The 16,296-nt window shown below is 49.3% G+C and overlaps 6 protein-coding genes across 6 annotated transcripts; 5 read left to right on the forward strand and 1 right to left on the reverse strand.

Moving 5' to 3' along the window:
- Positions 1–1,279: 1,279 nt before the first annotated feature.
- On the forward strand, positions 1,280–2,848 carry J7T55_008086 (uncharacterized protein; the record flags this gene model as incomplete). Its single annotated transcript, XM_053133996.1, has 6 exons — positions 1,280–1,352; positions 1,526–1,569; positions 1,652–1,907; positions 1,981–2,212; positions 2,337–2,474; positions 2,578–2,848. The coding sequence occupies 6 exons, from the start codon at positions 1,280–1,282 to the stop codon at positions 2,846–2,848; spliced, it is 1,014 nt and encodes a 337-aa protein (XP_052988114.1).
- A 2,131-nt stretch (positions 2,849–4,979) lies between these two features.
- J7T55_008087 (uncharacterized protein) lies at positions 4,980–6,240 on the forward strand (the record flags this gene model as incomplete). Its single annotated transcript, XM_053133997.1, has 2 exons — positions 4,980–5,705; positions 5,776–6,240. 2 exons carry the CDS (start codon positions 4,980–4,982, stop codon positions 6,238–6,240), a joined length of 1,191 nt encoding a protein of 396 aa, XP_052988115.1.
- A 1,178-nt stretch (positions 6,241–7,418) lies between these two features.
- On the forward strand, positions 7,419–9,087 carry J7T55_008088 (2-succinyl-6-hydroxy-2-4-cyclohexadiene-1-carboxylate synthase; the record flags this gene model as incomplete). Its single annotated transcript, XM_053134000.1, has 5 exons — positions 7,419–7,505; positions 7,641–7,690; positions 7,853–8,103; positions 8,231–8,587; positions 8,687–9,087. 5 exons carry the CDS (start codon positions 7,419–7,421, stop codon positions 9,085–9,087), a joined length of 1,146 nt encoding a protein of 381 aa, XP_052988116.1.
- Positions 9,088–10,266: 1,179 nt separating this feature from the next.
- Positions 10,267–11,979, forward strand: J7T55_008089 (uncharacterized protein; the record flags this gene model as incomplete). The annotated part of the gene is made up of 3 exons (XM_053134001.1): positions 10,267–10,747; positions 10,811–11,359; positions 11,564–11,979. The coding sequence occupies 3 exons, from the start codon at positions 10,267–10,269 to the stop codon at positions 11,977–11,979; spliced, it is 1,446 nt and encodes a 481-aa protein (XP_052988117.1).
- A 1,034-nt stretch (positions 11,980–13,013) lies between these two features.
- J7T55_008090 (uncharacterized protein) lies at positions 13,014–14,063 on the reverse strand (the record flags this gene model as incomplete). The annotated part of the gene is made up of 3 exons (XM_053134002.1): positions 13,014–13,451; positions 13,512–13,934; positions 14,025–14,063. The coding sequence occupies 3 exons, from the start codon at positions 14,061–14,063 to the stop codon at positions 13,014–13,016; spliced, it is 900 nt and encodes a 299-aa protein (XP_052988118.1).
- Positions 14,064–15,324: 1,261 nt separating this feature from the next.
- Positions 15,325–15,956, forward strand: J7T55_008091 (uncharacterized protein; the record flags this gene model as incomplete). The annotated part of the gene is made up of 3 exons (XM_053134003.1): positions 15,325–15,491; positions 15,578–15,797; positions 15,876–15,956. 3 exons carry the CDS (start codon positions 15,325–15,327, stop codon positions 15,954–15,956), a joined length of 468 nt encoding a protein of 155 aa, XP_052988119.1.
- Positions 15,957–16,296: the final 340 nt, after the last annotated feature.

Genomic DNA, 16,296 nt, shown 5'->3' on the forward strand with positions numbered 1-16,296 from the left:
GTCTACTAAATGCTATGAACTGATCCGGCGGGGGTGGGGGAGGGGCAGATGCTTCTTACAAAATAGCAAGCAAATTTTAGGCAGTGTGTACTCGAGGTAAATCCGACGCTGGTCGGTACAGTATTACCGATATGAACAGTCGTACCGTGACGTACCTCATTAGTATGGGTACGCGTTGCTTGCAGGTCTTCGGCGCCAACGGGCAGCCATCTGAGCAATCCACTGGGCTCCTCTCTGGCGCTTGGATTCCCCAGGATCTTTTAGGCCACTGTGCAAAGGCCGGCTTCTATACCGGCAGTGGAACTCCACTCGGTTGAGGGGGGGGGGGGCACCCGCGGTGTCTTCCGCGGCCGAGGCCAGGAAACATGCCCGGTGTGTGGGTTACATCACTAGTTACCTGCAAACTTCACACAGCATTAATTTGCTACTGCAGTTATTACATAGGCAGATGTATCCCATCTTCAACGATATACAAGCGACTCCCCGGAGACCAGCCTATTCCGAATTTTTGCTTCCTTTCCCGTCATCTTTGCATTTGAACCGCAACCCTTCAGTCCCGGTCTACATAGGTCGAATTAGATGCTACAAGCCGCCTCCGCTATACACATGTGAGGCTACCTAGGTGCTTCCTAAGTGTACACCCATATCTTCTGTGCTCTTGTTTGTATTTAGGTGCCGGAGTGAGTGAGGTGTGGCGCCTCATTACTTCCACTCTTGCAGTCTCAGTTTCATCTGGCGCATCGCACAAGCAGGCAGTTTGTATACATTTGTGGGCTTTGCCATCAACGCCTGACGGCCGTTGCCCGGGTTCGGATGTGCCATTGGACGCCGAGCACTTTGGAGTGCGGAGAACGAGATATCCCAATCGGGACGGACTCCTCAAAAGCCCAACACTGTTCTCCACCATAACAGACCACCAGCAGGACCAGGTGCAAGACGGCCAACAACCACATTATTTCTCGGCTGGCAAAGTAGCAAAAAGTGAGGCGGGGTAACAAAAAAGACCAAGGACGTCTGGGGACGCCTGGGGCTTGCCGGGCTTGGGACGACCATAGTGCGTGAGGTCTTGTGTGAACGGACGACTCTCACCCCTCTCCACCCCGAACCATTGTCACCCTCGTGAGTACCATCGACTGCTGAAAATGTCGAAGATTTCTTGCTTCACTTGAACACGATTTCATCAACACGATTGCAAGTGGTGTTTGATGGCCTGCCATCGTTAAGACTGTGAACTACCTGAATATATTACTATACAATCACCTCCAAAGGTGCCCCAAGTATGGCTTCAACTACGTTGTTAGGAAAGCTCCGCGAGCTCAGTGCGGTTGACTGTGATACACTTGACGGCGAAGGTAAGTAGCGTTTGGAGATCACGACGATCAGTGCGATCGACTCCAAGTAACACGAAGCGTACAAGTCTGTAGGAAGAGGTGCCAGCTAGTTCACAGGGCCTCGAGGTGGTAGCGACAAACTAGTGGCGTGCTCAGCTTCTCACAAGTCGGAACTTGGACTAACGCGTCGGCAGTGGCCAAGAAACTGGGACCCTTTGTGGACTGCACTTCAAATCAGGTGCGCAGTCTTTTAATTCTACACCAGCTCTGTTCAAGGCGCAGGAGTAGCTCTGACATTCGTTGCTCATCATCGTCAACAGGCCATTGCCTTCTTCGAACTTACCAAGACGGGACTTGGTGCTACCCTCACCCATGAGCAGCTTATCAAAGACAGTATCCGAGATGCGCACTGGATGTTGGCTCAGCAGTCCGGTGTGACTCTAGAAGAGCTCGCCGTCGACTTTGCCATGGTTCGACTGGCACTCGACATCGTGCCCAATTTGACGGGCTATTCGCATATTCAAACCAACCCTCGGTGGTCATACAATGTACAGAAAACCATCAACAACGCAGAGAGTACGCTGAAATTTGCAAATTCAGTTCAGCTAATCGTCACTTTACTTCAATGTACTGACGGGAGCTGTTCCAGGGATCGTCTCTATCTTCAAGCATCTAGCGCCTTCCTACGACACGAAACGTGTTTGCATCAAGATCCCGGCGACGTGGGAAGGTCTGCAGGCTTGTCGTGAGCTTGAAAAGCGCGGCATCGCTACGTTAGCGACTACAATGTTTTGCATGGAACAAGCTGCGCTGGCGGCTGAGGTCAACTGCACTTACATCGCGCCATATGTTAATGAATTGAAAGTTCATTTTGAGAAAGAGTAAGTCGACCTTCAGAGACTTATACATGCTTGTGCATCACGCGAAGACCCGGCCCTGGACTCCAGTACAAGCTTCTCGTTTGTGCAGCAACTACGGCATGCAAGACTAATAGTACGTTTCAAGCTATGTTGATGGAAACAAGGCCTTCACTTTCTGTGGTGTGGCTCAGCAATATTACCGCAAGATCGGAGCGAAGACTCGAGTCCTGCCCGCGTCTCTGACCTCCATCGATGAGGTCTTAATGCTGGCAGGCGTTGACCAGTACGTATAAACCCTGACCCGCTCTGGTGATCGATTATCTTTTATTAGAATATTTCAGAGTGCATTTATTCGGGCTTTGTAGCAGGTCACTAATATATACTAGTATCACCGTTTCTCCGCCACTTCTTGCCCAGCTATCTGACACGCCTCTTGATGGTTATGAGGGAGATATAGGTTCAGTCTGCAAGACGGCAGGAAATCCAGCAGACGAAGACTACGCGGCGATCCTTGAAGACGAGAGTGCTTGGCGACTAGCTTTTACACGCAGTGGCAGGGGTACGAGCGAAGGCAAAATAATACAGGCTATCAACATCTTCTACGAGATGCAGTTGAACCTAGAGGGGATGATCACGAAGTTTGACACGGCAGTTTGACTTCTTGAGGCATGCTTCATAGTTTTCTTGTCATGGAAATTTTACAGCGTTGATCAATCTCGAAAGCGGACCACCACGCCTTGTAGTAGTTTGGAGTTGCAACGCTTGAACAGGTCTCAGCTGGGATAATTAGTTGTAGTTCAAAATGCACGTGGATCCATTCTATATAAACAGTTTCTATTTTATCATTCCGCATGACTCACAACACATGCAATAACGAGGAGCCCTGAAGGCATTCAAGTTGCATTTCCAGAAGACTCATCATCAGGCTATTACTGTTACATACAAAGTGGGCGCATATAATGGCTCGGACCAAACATTTGAACAGTATATTGGGAGTGATCATGGGACCATTGGGCACTGGCATGCTCAATCTTGAATCTCAAGACGTTGCCTCCTTCCATCTCGCTAACGGCTTGTCGTAGGAAGACGGCGCAACATTTGTGTGAGCCTCGCGCATATTTCATATCCATACAAAGATGTATATACAGCTACCATCCATAAAATTACATCATCTTGGACAAATCTTGGCTCAGTCTAGAAACTTAGACACGAAACCGCCGTGGTCCATTTCAAGGCTTGCATATATACTGCAAGCATCCGGAACCCTGAACTTTTCTCTTCTTCTGGTTGAGTGGTCTCTGTTTTTTGATGTAATATTTCCTAATATCAAGGATTCGCACCCATTAATTGACGATTGAGGCCTCCTGTGCGTGCAGAGTATCTGGTGTGGAGGCCCTGGTGTACTACTAGAGGAATGACTTAACACGGAGGAGTTATGCACTTAGCCTAGACGCGGCTTTACAATCAAAGCAAATTCAAGCAACGACCGACGGAGTTTTGACGTTGCGCATCACAAGATTAGAAGCGAATAAGAAGATTTTAAATGTATGTTAGAATCCACGTATTAAAAGAAGATAGGGTAAATGCTTGGAGCATCTCATATGCAAGGCATTGTTGCCAGAAGAAACTCTGACCACTTGATATGTCCGCCCCAAGTAAAGATTATGTATTACTTGTGTGCTTTGCATTGGCGTCTTGGCCATGGTCCGATGGTGAGTCTGCAGGCGTCTCTTTTCCATGGTAAAGCTCCTTGGTGTGGTGCCTTTCCTGCGTTACATTTCTTTTCAGCTCGCATTCACGGTGCTCAATTCGCAAACTTGTGTGAGGACTTCTCCGGTATCAGTCAATCCGGGAGCATTCGGTCTCAACGGCAGGCTGATAGCTGTTGCAGAGTTGCGCGTATAGATATTTTGCGCGATGTATTGGGGAAAACGCTAGGCCTGTCGGTGTAAGTGCGCCCTCTTGCAATGGCTGCATGCCTCAGGTCTCTTAATTTGAGCCGCAAGGATGGTTAGAGCTTGCCTCCACGAGAGGAATAGACGCCGTCCAAGATCGAGTGCCTCGGAGATCCGTTGTGATCTTTGAAATCGACTACGTCTGTTAACAGTGACATTAGTGTATGTGGAAATGGTTTTTCACAGTTCCTTGTCAATAAAGTGTGAAGAAGGTTCAGCAGGGTCAGCTGAGTAACAGCCAAGTCGGGGACTTAACCCCCGTGCCCTTTTTCTGGGAATTTTACAGCGTCAAGGGGATATATACAAGGTCGATGGGTGACGCTCTACAACTCTCCCCTCAAAAAGCTCGATGCGGAGTAATGGGCCTTCATTAAGGGCGGCAAAATGATAGGTGACCGGCAAAACAGCCCGAGGACTCTCAAATAGCCTGAATACTTACCCTGTCCTGGTTATTTGATTGCCTTCACAAGCATACAGGAAGATTTTGCCTCTGCAAAAGCAAACAGAAGGGCACTGCTCTTTAAGCCATTTGGTCAGGGGAAACCTCCGTTTTAGGCCACATGAAGCTGGAAATATTTGGTACAATTATAATGCGACGCACATTGGACACAGCCTGCGCCCGGATGCTTCATGTCCCTTTCGGCCGGATGGTGAAATGCCGATCTTGGGAAGCAAATAGAAAGTCATGCGTAACATGACGTTCTTCGAGATGCAGAACTGGGCTCCGATATATGGTTAAAGGTTGTTAAATAGGTCGACAGCTTTCATGTCGATCAAGGCAGAAAGCAGCCTTGCATCAATTTCAACAACTTCTCTGATCAACATCAATCAACATGGCTTTCACGAAATTGTTGAGCTCAGCTCTGCTTGCTGGTGTGGCGCTTGCGATGCCAGCGGCCAATATCGTCGAACGCCAGTCAACATGCTCCATTGCCACGAGCGTTCCGACTGTGAACGATGGGCAGCTACCGGATCCTTTTATCTTTGCGAACGGTAACAAGATCACAACCAAAACCGACTTCGACTGTCGGGCCCAGGAGATCAGCAAGATTATGCAGCAGTACGAGTTGGGGGACTATCCACCACCTCCAGACTCTGTCAAGGGCACGCTCTCGGGCAATACTCTCACAGTCGCTGTGACTGTTGCCGGGAAGTCTGTCAGTTATACGGCGTCTATCTCGAAGCCGTCTGGGAACGGACCCTTCCCTGCTATCATCACTATAGGTGGCTCCTCGCTCCCCATTCCTGGCACAGTGGCAACCATCAATTTCAACAACGATGACTTTGCCTCTCAGGCGTCGGCCTCGTCTCGCGGTCAGGGCAAGTTCTACACTCTGTTTGGGGCATCGCACAGTGCTGGAGCCCTCACTGCCTGGGCCTGGGGAGTTGACCGCCTCATTGATGCGCTGGAACAAGTTAACTCAACTTCTCTGATCGATACCAAGCGCCTTGGGGTCACAGGTTGTTCCCGGAATGGTAAGGGAGCCTTCATTGTAGGAGCTTTCGTCAAGCGTATTGCCTTGACCCTCCCACAAGAATCTGGATCTGGTGGCGCCGCGGTAAGCAACATGTCTCCTCAAATGAGGAAAATCCTGTGCCTTGTTTCTGATTGCTAAACTGGGCCTGCAGAGCTGGCGAATCAGTGATGCACAGCAGAAGGCCGGCGCCAACATTCAAACAGCCGGCGAGATCGTCGGCGAGAATGTCTGGTTCTCAACGCGCTTGAACACGTACGCCAAAGCGACGTCGACTATGCCCGAGGATCACCACTTTCTGGCGGCCATGACCGTACCACGAGGCCTGTTTGTCATTGAAAATGACATTGACTGGCTCGGTCCCGTATCTACCACTGGCGCTATGAAGGCAGGAAGGGTCATCTACAAATCGTATGGCGTGCCCACGAACATGGGCTTCTCTCTTGTCGGCGGCCATGCTCACTGCCAGTTTCCCAGCTCTCAGCAAGCGGACTTGACTACATACATCAATTATTTCTTGCTGAAGACCGGATCTGCTCCGGGGGAAATCGAGAAGAGCTCCAGCACTGTTGATATGTCACAGTGGACAAAGAACTGGGTTGTGCCTACTTTGACTTGAGACTGTGGAGGTGGGAGTCAGCACGCATCGACCGTGCCATGGAGCAATTGGAAAGGCAGTCCCTTCATTTCTGTTGGATTTCGTTTCATCTCATCATCCTCACATCATTCGATCCTAAAAATAAGAATGAAAGGTCTCATTCCCCATCTGGGCGGGCAGCCGATGAGTGTTCCCGCAAAAGCTACGGCGTCTATGCCACTCTGAGATGCTGTAGCGAAAGATCGTCGACTCCAAACATTCAATCGGCTTGTGACACGACGCTTCTCGATATAATGGTGTCTCCAAGGGCAGACAGCCACGATTGGTTCATCACTTGAACCAATTCATGACTAGCGCGAAGCAGGCACAGTCTCTGCCGCTGCGGCCTGCATACGTAGGAGAATGCTCGGTTCACTCATTACCGGGGTATTTTGATCAGGAAGTGGATACCTGAAAGTGATACGGCAGCATGCATGTTCAGATACTGTGCTTGCATCCCCAAACTCACAGTCCACGCACGGTATCCAGACGTTCTTCGGGATAATTGCTACTGTACAGGGGCAAAAGATCGATCACTTGCATGCCCGTTACTTGATCCTCCCGTGATCGAGCAATCGCTTGTGCCAGATCCACTTGGCATGGAACCAACGACTTGTACTCAGAGGTTCGACACTTTGTTTGCATCATTTGGGCCCTCCCATATTCTCAACGACTGGCACGACTCCCATTTTGACACGAGTTGGAAGCAGCGGCATGAGCGCAAACGCAGGTACTCATGATTCAGCCGTAACGTGATTGACGTGGGTCTATCTCAGATGGCTGCTTTTTGTTTCTTCGGCCAGGTCTGACTGACTTGCGGAGCGGCTTAAAGACTTTAGCAATATGGCTCCCAAAGAGTCTACGCCGACGTGCAGGCAGGAAATGGCAAAGTGAGACGAGACCGACGGAGGAATCGGGGTATCCCGGGGTCAGCTTAGAGCTGTCAACTGGACATTCTTGCAGTCTTCGGCACGAATTGGACAGCACGAGACTGCTCCTTTGCTTGCGCGTTATCGCGACCCGTAAATGTTCAATCTCCAGAGATCAAGGGGCTTGATCCACCCCGATCTAATAAGAGAAGGCTAAGGAAAGGGCACCCTTGACATTAGTCTCGTGAGATTATCGGGCCACTTTTGCACGTGTCCCAAAACAGGCAAGCCATGTCACCCACCAACTACGAATCTGTGCCCTCGCCCTCAAGGAAGATCGAAGCACTGGCACAGCCCCGAGACTCACAAGCGCTTGCGGTTTGTCATGCAACAGTAAATATATGTCTATCGTTTGATGCAACCATCTTTTGTCGTTGCCTCGGAAAGAATGGAAGACACTGACAAGCAGGGATTGCCTGGCTAACATCCTGACCAGGTGGTGTCCCGGACCAGTGGGCCTCCCAGTCAAGTCTTGCTGGGGCGACAAAACCCTGCGCATCGCGGTCCTCCAACAGAATCTACTGCTCGATCTGCCTCCCATCGAAATCGGTTGTTCCTTAAGCCGAAAGCTGCTTTTAGGTGGTGCGTTAGCACTCATGAACTGCATTCGAAATTCTCTACCTCAAAGTCCTCACCTTATAATTGACGGTCATCCTCATTTAAAGAGACAGCATCGCCATCTATTGCCGATTCTCGTCCAAAGACGACATGGCGCAGATGCCGACATGCGACGGACGGCAGACGAGCACAATATCCACGCCCGGGACCTCGATACAGGAGCAAGCTTTTGAGGCTGCCAGCCTACACACAGTCATGACCGGAAGCAACGAGACAATAATATCAGCAAACAAATCCATGTTCTTCCTCGAGATGAATCCGTTCGCTCCTGTTTCAGTGGTCCTCCTCCATATGCTCTGTACGTTCCCCAGTCAAGGTTACCCTTCTGAAAACAAAGACCCCCTCTATTCCCGTCAAGTTTGCCCTACGGAGAAAATACCCGAGTACTTGGATTTGCTTACAATGGCTAATTTCAGAAACCTTAGTCAGTTCTCATCTTGAATGGAAGCATATTTGGCCTAAACTGGCCGAGTACCACATGCTTATACCAGATCTGCCTTGCCACTCAAAATCTCGAAATGTGTGCAAGAAGGAAGAGTATTCAGTTGGTCTGTGTGCCGACCTAGTCGCAGAAATGATTCGCGAACATGCTCACGATCGCCGTGCCCATGTTGTTGGAGTTGGTACAAGTGGGTTTATTGCCTTGGACATCGTTAGGAGACATCCAGATGTCGTCACAAGTGGCTTCATATCAGGGGCGTGGCCACAAAAGGGAATGCGTCTGACTGTCACTAACCATCCTCGGTTGCTTTACGCCGGGCTCTGGTCCATTCTACATTCGCGTAAGTACCGATCTAATCTTCGAAGGGTCATCGAACCATTTTCCTTGTCTTTTTCCCACCTTCTTTTGCACTTCATTGTATGATACTAACTTGGGACAGCGGGGTCTCTATTCTTCAAAATGTCGGGATATAGTGGAGAGTATCACAACGACGAGTTGTTAAACGCTATCAAGCGGAATGGAAGCTCACGTCTCGCTGAAGCTGGGTGCTCATATGCCAAAGAATGGCAAGAAGTCCAGTTCGCGGAGACTGGAGTAGCAGACAAGAGGCTATGTATGATTGCAGGTGGGAAGCAGGACGACCCTGAGGGCGTACGTCAAGCTGCGAAATTGCTCAAATCTCAAAGCAGTGGTGGCCAAGGGAGCACAACCTGTGCATATCAGGTGCGGGAAGCCATTCTTGCCTGGAATCTGCAATTTCCACCGCTCTTCGCCAAAGCCATTCAATGCTGGATAGAACATCTGCCGATGCCAGACGAGTTCGAGGACATGCCTATATAGCTATGTAAGCCCACTCTTGTTTGCTATGGGGATTGTGAAGTAAATGCCATCTCTCTCGTCTACAGACCGAATGTGACATGACTTGGTGTTCAAAGATGTAAAGGCGATAAGGTTTGCTTTGGTCCCAAGAGCTGTCAACCATTCTCCAAGTTGAGTTGTGCATGGAATTTATTGGTTGAAAAACTGGTACATTGGTGATCCGGATGCGGCATCGTGCTCACTGCGTTCAATGTTGGCAACCGAGTGAGCATGGATGATAGTCTCTCCTTGATGCGCTCATCCCGTCCTCTCGGTCGGCATGCAGGGCTCCGGCAAAGAGCTATAAAAAAGCGTGGTTTTCTCCCGCCAACACGGTCATCAATGGTCAAATTTGCACAAGCAATTAGAAAGGCTATGTTGTAGTTGAGAATACTTGCGGCAGGGCTACTGCTGTGGGGAAAGTACTTCGAAATCTTGATACAACCTCAAAAGTGGCCAGTGTTCACTAGGCCGCTACACTATGTGGATGACTGTAAAGTCCTGGTGACCTACCCGCTACCCGCAGACGGAAAGACTAAGCTTTTGTCAATTGTTAAGACCGGCCCGGGAGCCAGAGTAAAACTTTTACTCCCCGTTATGTGCGTCAAGCGGTCATAATCAGAAATGTCCTACTCGGCAAGATACTGCATGATGGAGGCCATCCATCTCCGTAAACGGCTCCACTTTGCAAACCAGCCACAGCCCCGGCCACTGCCGAGAGATAGAGACCAGCCCGAACTTGTGCATAACAGGGTGGGTGTGTTCGGAGACGGTTCCCATTACCTCCTCTCCGCACAATGACCCGCTTGGATATTGAGGCTAGTAGAGCTAGCTCTCCAAGCATTCCGTCCTTATCGTTGCGGGGTCTTCGTCTACTATCTCCGTATCGGACGTACCTCATCATCGCTTGTGACTTTGATGTTGATCCAGTCACGATTTGCCCTCGATTATCTCGGGGACAGCTCGGGGCTTCTGGTGATACAAAGATTTCAGGTCTGTCTTTAGACGTGACGCTCAAATATCCAACTCAGTACATGATGTGGCTACCTAGCAATTCATTTCAACACTATAAACACCATCTATATATCGACTTTGAAACCCATTGCCTTCCTGCATTCTCATATCACCCGTCTTGCCTGCATCGATAAGAACATTGCCACCATGGAGATCGATAAACTACTATTCGCGGAAGTGAACTCTCTCTCATGCGCGGTTGGCGCGTTAGTCCTCGTACTTCTTGGTCTAGGTTTTCATTTTGCTCGGAGGAAAGTAATATTGAATTCCTGGGCTGCACCTGTCGCGGTCGAAACGCACCCCTGGGCGCTTCAGTTTCCTCCTTCTCGGCGACACACTCTGGCCGGCCTGAAGCTGAAGAGCTCTGCCGGCCCTTATGATAGCGTCCCTCACGAAGTTCTTCGTCAACGCGCGATACCTTCAGCTCGTAAGGCAGATTGGGATCAAGATAATCTCTACACGCCCACTGGATTCTCAATGCAGGACATTCGAGCCCTCGGAAGATTCCCAGACTACTCGGTTCTTACGGGAGTGCGGTATCCCAAACCGTATGGCGCACATTTTGATATCAGCAAGGCTACATTTAGACCGTTCCGACCATTCAGGTGGAACTATCATCAAACTATGGGTAAGCTAAACATTCTGTGCCGAGTGAAGTTCAGGCGCGTCAGCTGAATCGAGTACTCTTCAGCCCATTACAAATTTGACCCAGACTGGTGGGTTGAGCTGGAACATAGCTACGTCTCGGTCATGGAGCAAAGAAAACAACTGAAAGAGAAGCATGGTGACCTCTTATTCTTTTCTGACCCGGGATCAGAATTGGCCTGTCGTGAACTAATGGAATTACTGGTCCAATTCATCTGCAAGCGGTATCCTCAGTACTTCAGCCTCGAGACCAACAACACCGTTCTGCAGAATCGTCTCCTCGATACGACGACTGATCTTATCAATACCCCGCCTTTGGAAGTAATCTATCAAAACATACCAGAAGATTACGCCATGGTATTTCGCAATGAACACGATGGCTTTTATTATCTACGGGCGGCCATGGTATGCTCCTCTGTTGGCTGGGACATTGGAATGCACCGTGGCAAGCCTCTGCGGCGCATTCACGACGGCGTTCCCGACTACGCCGAGAAAATGGCGTTCAGCATGGATCGTTTCTTCGCCAAAATGGCCGTCGACCAGCCCATCCAGCGGTGCAGCTGGAGTTTGGAGGACCATGCTCCGCTCTTCAGTAGTAAGCAGCTGTCCGATACAACTTTTCCTTCTCAGGGAAGAAACATCTGCTACATTCGTGGTCTGTTTCACTGCTATCTCTGAAGCCGTTTGTGAGGCTGCAGCATTCCAGACAGCCAGTGTATATATGGTGGCATGCTTCGATCCATTTTCGCGTGAAACTTACTCCTCTGTGTGTTCTTACCGCTAACTCTAAACGCTGTAGGCCCGCGCATGGAGGGGAACAAGTCCTGGGAGCGTAGCAGGTTTGCTGACTGTAAAGAAGATCTGACCATCGAACACGTGAAGTTGAGATGCGACTATCAGACCTTGCGAAGGTTGCCTCTCAGCGGAGCGATCGTGTTCAATTTCAAGGCTGTTTTTTCTCCAATCACAGAGCTCAGAGATGAGCCATTTGTACCGGCTTTATTACTCAGAGTGTTGCAAGAAGGTAAGAAGAGTCTGATTGACTACAAGACTTTAGACCACATCAAAGATGTGACTACCGAGGCTTGCAAGCAGTGGGCACAGGAGCAGGTTGAGAAAGGTATAGTCCCAAAGGACTGGGAGGTTCGAACCTTGGACGAGAGCCCTTTTTTCCCTGGATGGGAAGAAAAGTGGCGTAATCAGCAGGGCTTCTAGATCATAAAACTTCACATGTGGTTCGAAACGTTTTGTTGGCCCAAAAACTCACAAAAGGTTGTAATGGAGAGACAAAATATCAACATATTCCGCGGCCTATGACTTATCAATGCCTTGTGTTCTTTGAGTGGCTTGAATATTATCACTCCGTAGGAATTCTGGGGGATACCGTCGCCCGCAAGCTACTCAATTGGGCTTCAATCTCCTCGATATGAATCACTATTGTGCTTGTGTTGTTGTCAATGGTTCTAGGTCATTTGCATGAACATGACCTGTGCTACACCCATGCATAGATCAAATGTCATTCCACCAACTCTTTACGATTCAAGCCATCTGCCACCAGTACACTTCGGCTTAGTCATGACAGGCGTGATTCAAATGGGCTACTGGCGGCAGTCTCGAATATTTTTGTAGCTGGGCACCATATTTAATTTTGTTCTATGGACCACAGTACTTAGTCAAAGCAAGATCGATTCCAATGGCTGCTTGTTGCTTAGTAGCCAGTAGCGAAGGATATCGCGTTACCTAGACGAGTAAATGCATAGTAAATTTGCGCACCACTAAAATACCCGCGCTCGAACGACGATCACCTCAATTCTGAGAGCGTCGAGGCGTAACGAAACACAACAGCATCAATTACATCACAGTGAGCTCTGTTACATTCAGTACACATACCGATTCCCTCAATCGAAGCTAATGGGCGTTTGCTCATCTCCTTTCGGTTCAAGTGGTTGCTTTCGACGTTGGCGACAACAGAGCCCACTGCTTGGCTCGGTCCAGCCAGGGCTTTTGAAGATATGTAGTGTACACGTACAGTAGTCTTGCAAAAGGCGTAGTCAATGAAATGCGTGTAGGCATATCGGCCTGGGGCCGAATACTAAAGAGCCTTCTGATAAAGACTGCTGAGGGGGAGATGAGACTTTGATTGGACTGTCAACTGGATCCTCGAGCGTAAACCCAAGGTCGAATGTCATCCAGGTGGCTCAACAAATGAAACGGGCAAAGTACACTTGAGTAATATCAACTTGTGAGGCTTAGAGCGCACCCGCTGACGCTAACCAATCCCTGACTGAGTTACGCAAGTCCTCTTTGGGCAATTCAAGCAATCCATTGGCTAGCTCGCCCTCTGGAACAGAGTGTCCGTCGCCATCACGGTGAATGTGGACCCTGAGCAATTCCCGGAATGCGCTGAAATCGCCCTTGGACAACTTCTCCTCACCCACCTTTTGCAAATCTTGTGTACTTACACGCTCAACTGTCCACTTAGTACCAGTCTCGTCCTCCACAATTTGAAGGATCTCGTTCAGGGACGGTTGGAACGACGCGATGGACAGATATTTGTTTGCAGTTTCATGGGGATGTTTGAGGATAGATGCCACAGCCTTGGCAATCAGTCCGAGGCTGCTCGTTTGAAAAGGCTCGTTTCCGGAGTCGTAGATAGTAGCTTTCTTCGCCTTCGCATCAAAGCCGAACTGGACTGATGTCAACGATATTGAACCCAATGGAAGAGCGAAACCCAGAAATGAACTCACATAGTGGAAGAAGAGCCCGTTGGACAGTCCAGTCCAAGTGAAGTTCTTGTTTTCGTCGGCCTTCTGTTGAAGGCCATCCACCAGCTTGGTTTTTCCAGCCAAGATTTGGGCGATCTTCAGGCCTTGGAGCTTGCGTGTGTTTATTCCGAACTCGGATGGGATGAAACGCTTCACTCCGGACGCGTAGGCAGCTTCTAGTACATTCTGCTGCTGAGGGCCAACGGCAGGTGACGCTATTGTGGACACAACGGCATCTTGGCCTGCTAGGGCGGTCTTGAGGGACTCGAGACTGTCATAATCCACTGTCTTCACGACAGCTCCCTTGGGCAGATCGTCTTGCTTATTGCTTCGGGAAAGAACAGAGACTTGAAACCCCTGGTCGACAAGCTCTTTAACAATGGGTTTCCCAATAGTTCCGGTACCCTATGGCAGAGGCGATGCTCATCAATTCAAGTTCTCGGTTCAAGTTTTGTGCTCCGACGCATGTGGCATTTGGGGTCTGTGCTCACTTACACCAACAACTGCGACGCTGCGAATGTTGACAGAAGACATGTTGAAGCAGTTCGATCGGGAGAGTTGTCACAGCCAAAATGACAAGGCTTATAGAATTGCCAGTGCCGGATGAAGACCTATGATTTCAGTGACTGTTTCTCAGGGAAAAAGCAAAATATTCGAAGAATAACTGGAGGCGGTATTTTCTTATGTAGTTCCGAAGTGGGGGAGCTCCTGTTACGGCATTACAAATGCCTGGCGGGATGGATTGGCCTCATGAGGGGGCAGCGCCTAGTTCTCATACAGCGGCACGATGGCATCATTGAGCGCGCGCTTCCGTCAAAACGGAAGTGATCGTAATTCCATCGGAATAAGACAACATTCCGATACACAGTCGGCAATCTATTGAAGGGTTTCGCCAGTCAAACTCACGTAACATCACATATTGTCCAATCGTTGCGTGCCCAGGTGTGACTTGTGCTTTTGGTCCTGGCGCGGGAGCAAAAGCCGGCGTCTACGCATCTCAGAATTCCGCACGTGGAAATGGGTGAAGTTTTGGGTCACACAGTACAAGGTTACTTAATTCCAAGTGTCCTTCCCTTATTCTTCATCGACCCTGGCTGGAGGAGAATTCTAAAACCAAATTTGGTGGCTGAATAATCATCGCGTAGTCCCACCTCTCGCCAGTACAAGGGCAACTACCTGCTGAGAAAACCATGAGTTTGGAATTGAATATGGCCAAAGGCTTCACATTGGAGCTTGAGAGGACAAAAAACATCCAGGCACCAAAACTATTTCACGGTCTGTGAAAATTGCGGTTTGGGACCAAGTCAAAGCGATCTGCATGGCTTCAAGCCTAGCTTAGCTCTAGAGCAAGTACCACCTGTCTACCACTGCATCGAGCGGTCGTCCGTCGACCTAGTTCAGAGCACCGGATTGGTGACGGAAGATGAGGCGTATGATAAGATGTGCCCGAGACTGAGGCTGGCTAAAATTGACAATCAGGCGCACCGGCGGACACATGGACCGCCTTCCTTAGGTTTACACCCGAGTCTTCATGAAAGACGGTTCAGAGATAGCCTTGTATTTCAACACGAGAACAGTTTCTAAGTAGTTGCCAGCGTGTCTCTTGACGGTGAATCAGCTGATGATGCGCCCCAGACATTGAAACATGCCAGCATCTGAATGTAAAAGCCAAGTCCTGAAAATTTTCTGACATACCCTTTGTTCCGATCATCTCTGGTCCGTATGACTTGAACGACACAGTCTTTCGAATAATAGTCCTTGACCAACAAGTTGAAATTATTGCAAATTCAATATCATGAGATCCAAGCTCACTTCCATCGCCACCTTGTTCCTACTCCAAGCCGGCCTCCTAGCAGCGGGCAAGAAGGTGCCTGGCGACAACCCACTCAGCTTTTGTTCTGAAAACCTCGAAGACATCATTCAGATTGATGAATTGACATTGATTCCGAACCCACCAGTCAGGTAGAATCTGCCCCCACCCCCAGGCTCATCTTTGTCTTTCACTGTCTCGGCCCGTTGTCACAACGTACTTACGTGTCAGCCACTAGGGGGAAGTCTCTTGCCGTCAAAGCTGAGGGCCGTGTGACGCAAACTATCGATGAAGGTGCTTCTGTGCACATAGTGGCATGGAAGGGCAGCGACCCGGTCTTCGACGAAACATTTGACTTGTGCGATGATCTGGACATGATCGGCGAGGAATGCCCTGTTGAGGCAGGACCTCTTAGCATGGACGAAGAAATTCCCCTCGAAGAAGAAGATCTCCCAGCTGTAAGTTAAATTGTCCCTAGCCATCATGGAATACGAGTGCTTGGGAGGCCTATCACTGATGATGTGTTTGTACTTCAGGGTACATTTGCTGTACACATCAACGCAACCACAGCACATGGACAACAGATCACTTGCTTGACTGGGGAGTTCACAATCTGATAACTGGGTGAATGGCATAGGGCCGCTTTTTGAGTCACCCATATATTGGTGGAACCAAATCTTTTGAGGAAAATCATCATTTCAAGTGCCCACAAATCACCAAATTCTGTTCCCAATAACGCTTTCACTCTGTATCTCTACCTCTCAGACTTGATGGCTAGGATAGATCCGCGGGAAGGACAATTATCAGACAAGACATGAAGGCACACAAGCAAGGAACGAAGGAAAATCAGTGGTTATCATGGGAGCTATGGTACATGCATTGACTTAGACGTGATTCTAGGTCAATAATGGAAACTTCCGCGGCACCACCAGAAGAATGCTCCCCAGAAGCTCAAGT

The sequence above is a fragment of the Diaporthe amygdali genome (genome assembly GCF_026229845.1).
Source record: "Diaporthe amygdali strain CAA958 chromosome Unknown NODE_41_length_355262_cov_61_584611, whole genome shotgun sequence".
NCBI lineage: Eukaryota > Fungi > Ascomycota > Sordariomycetes > Diaporthales > Diaporthaceae > Diaporthe > Diaporthe amygdali.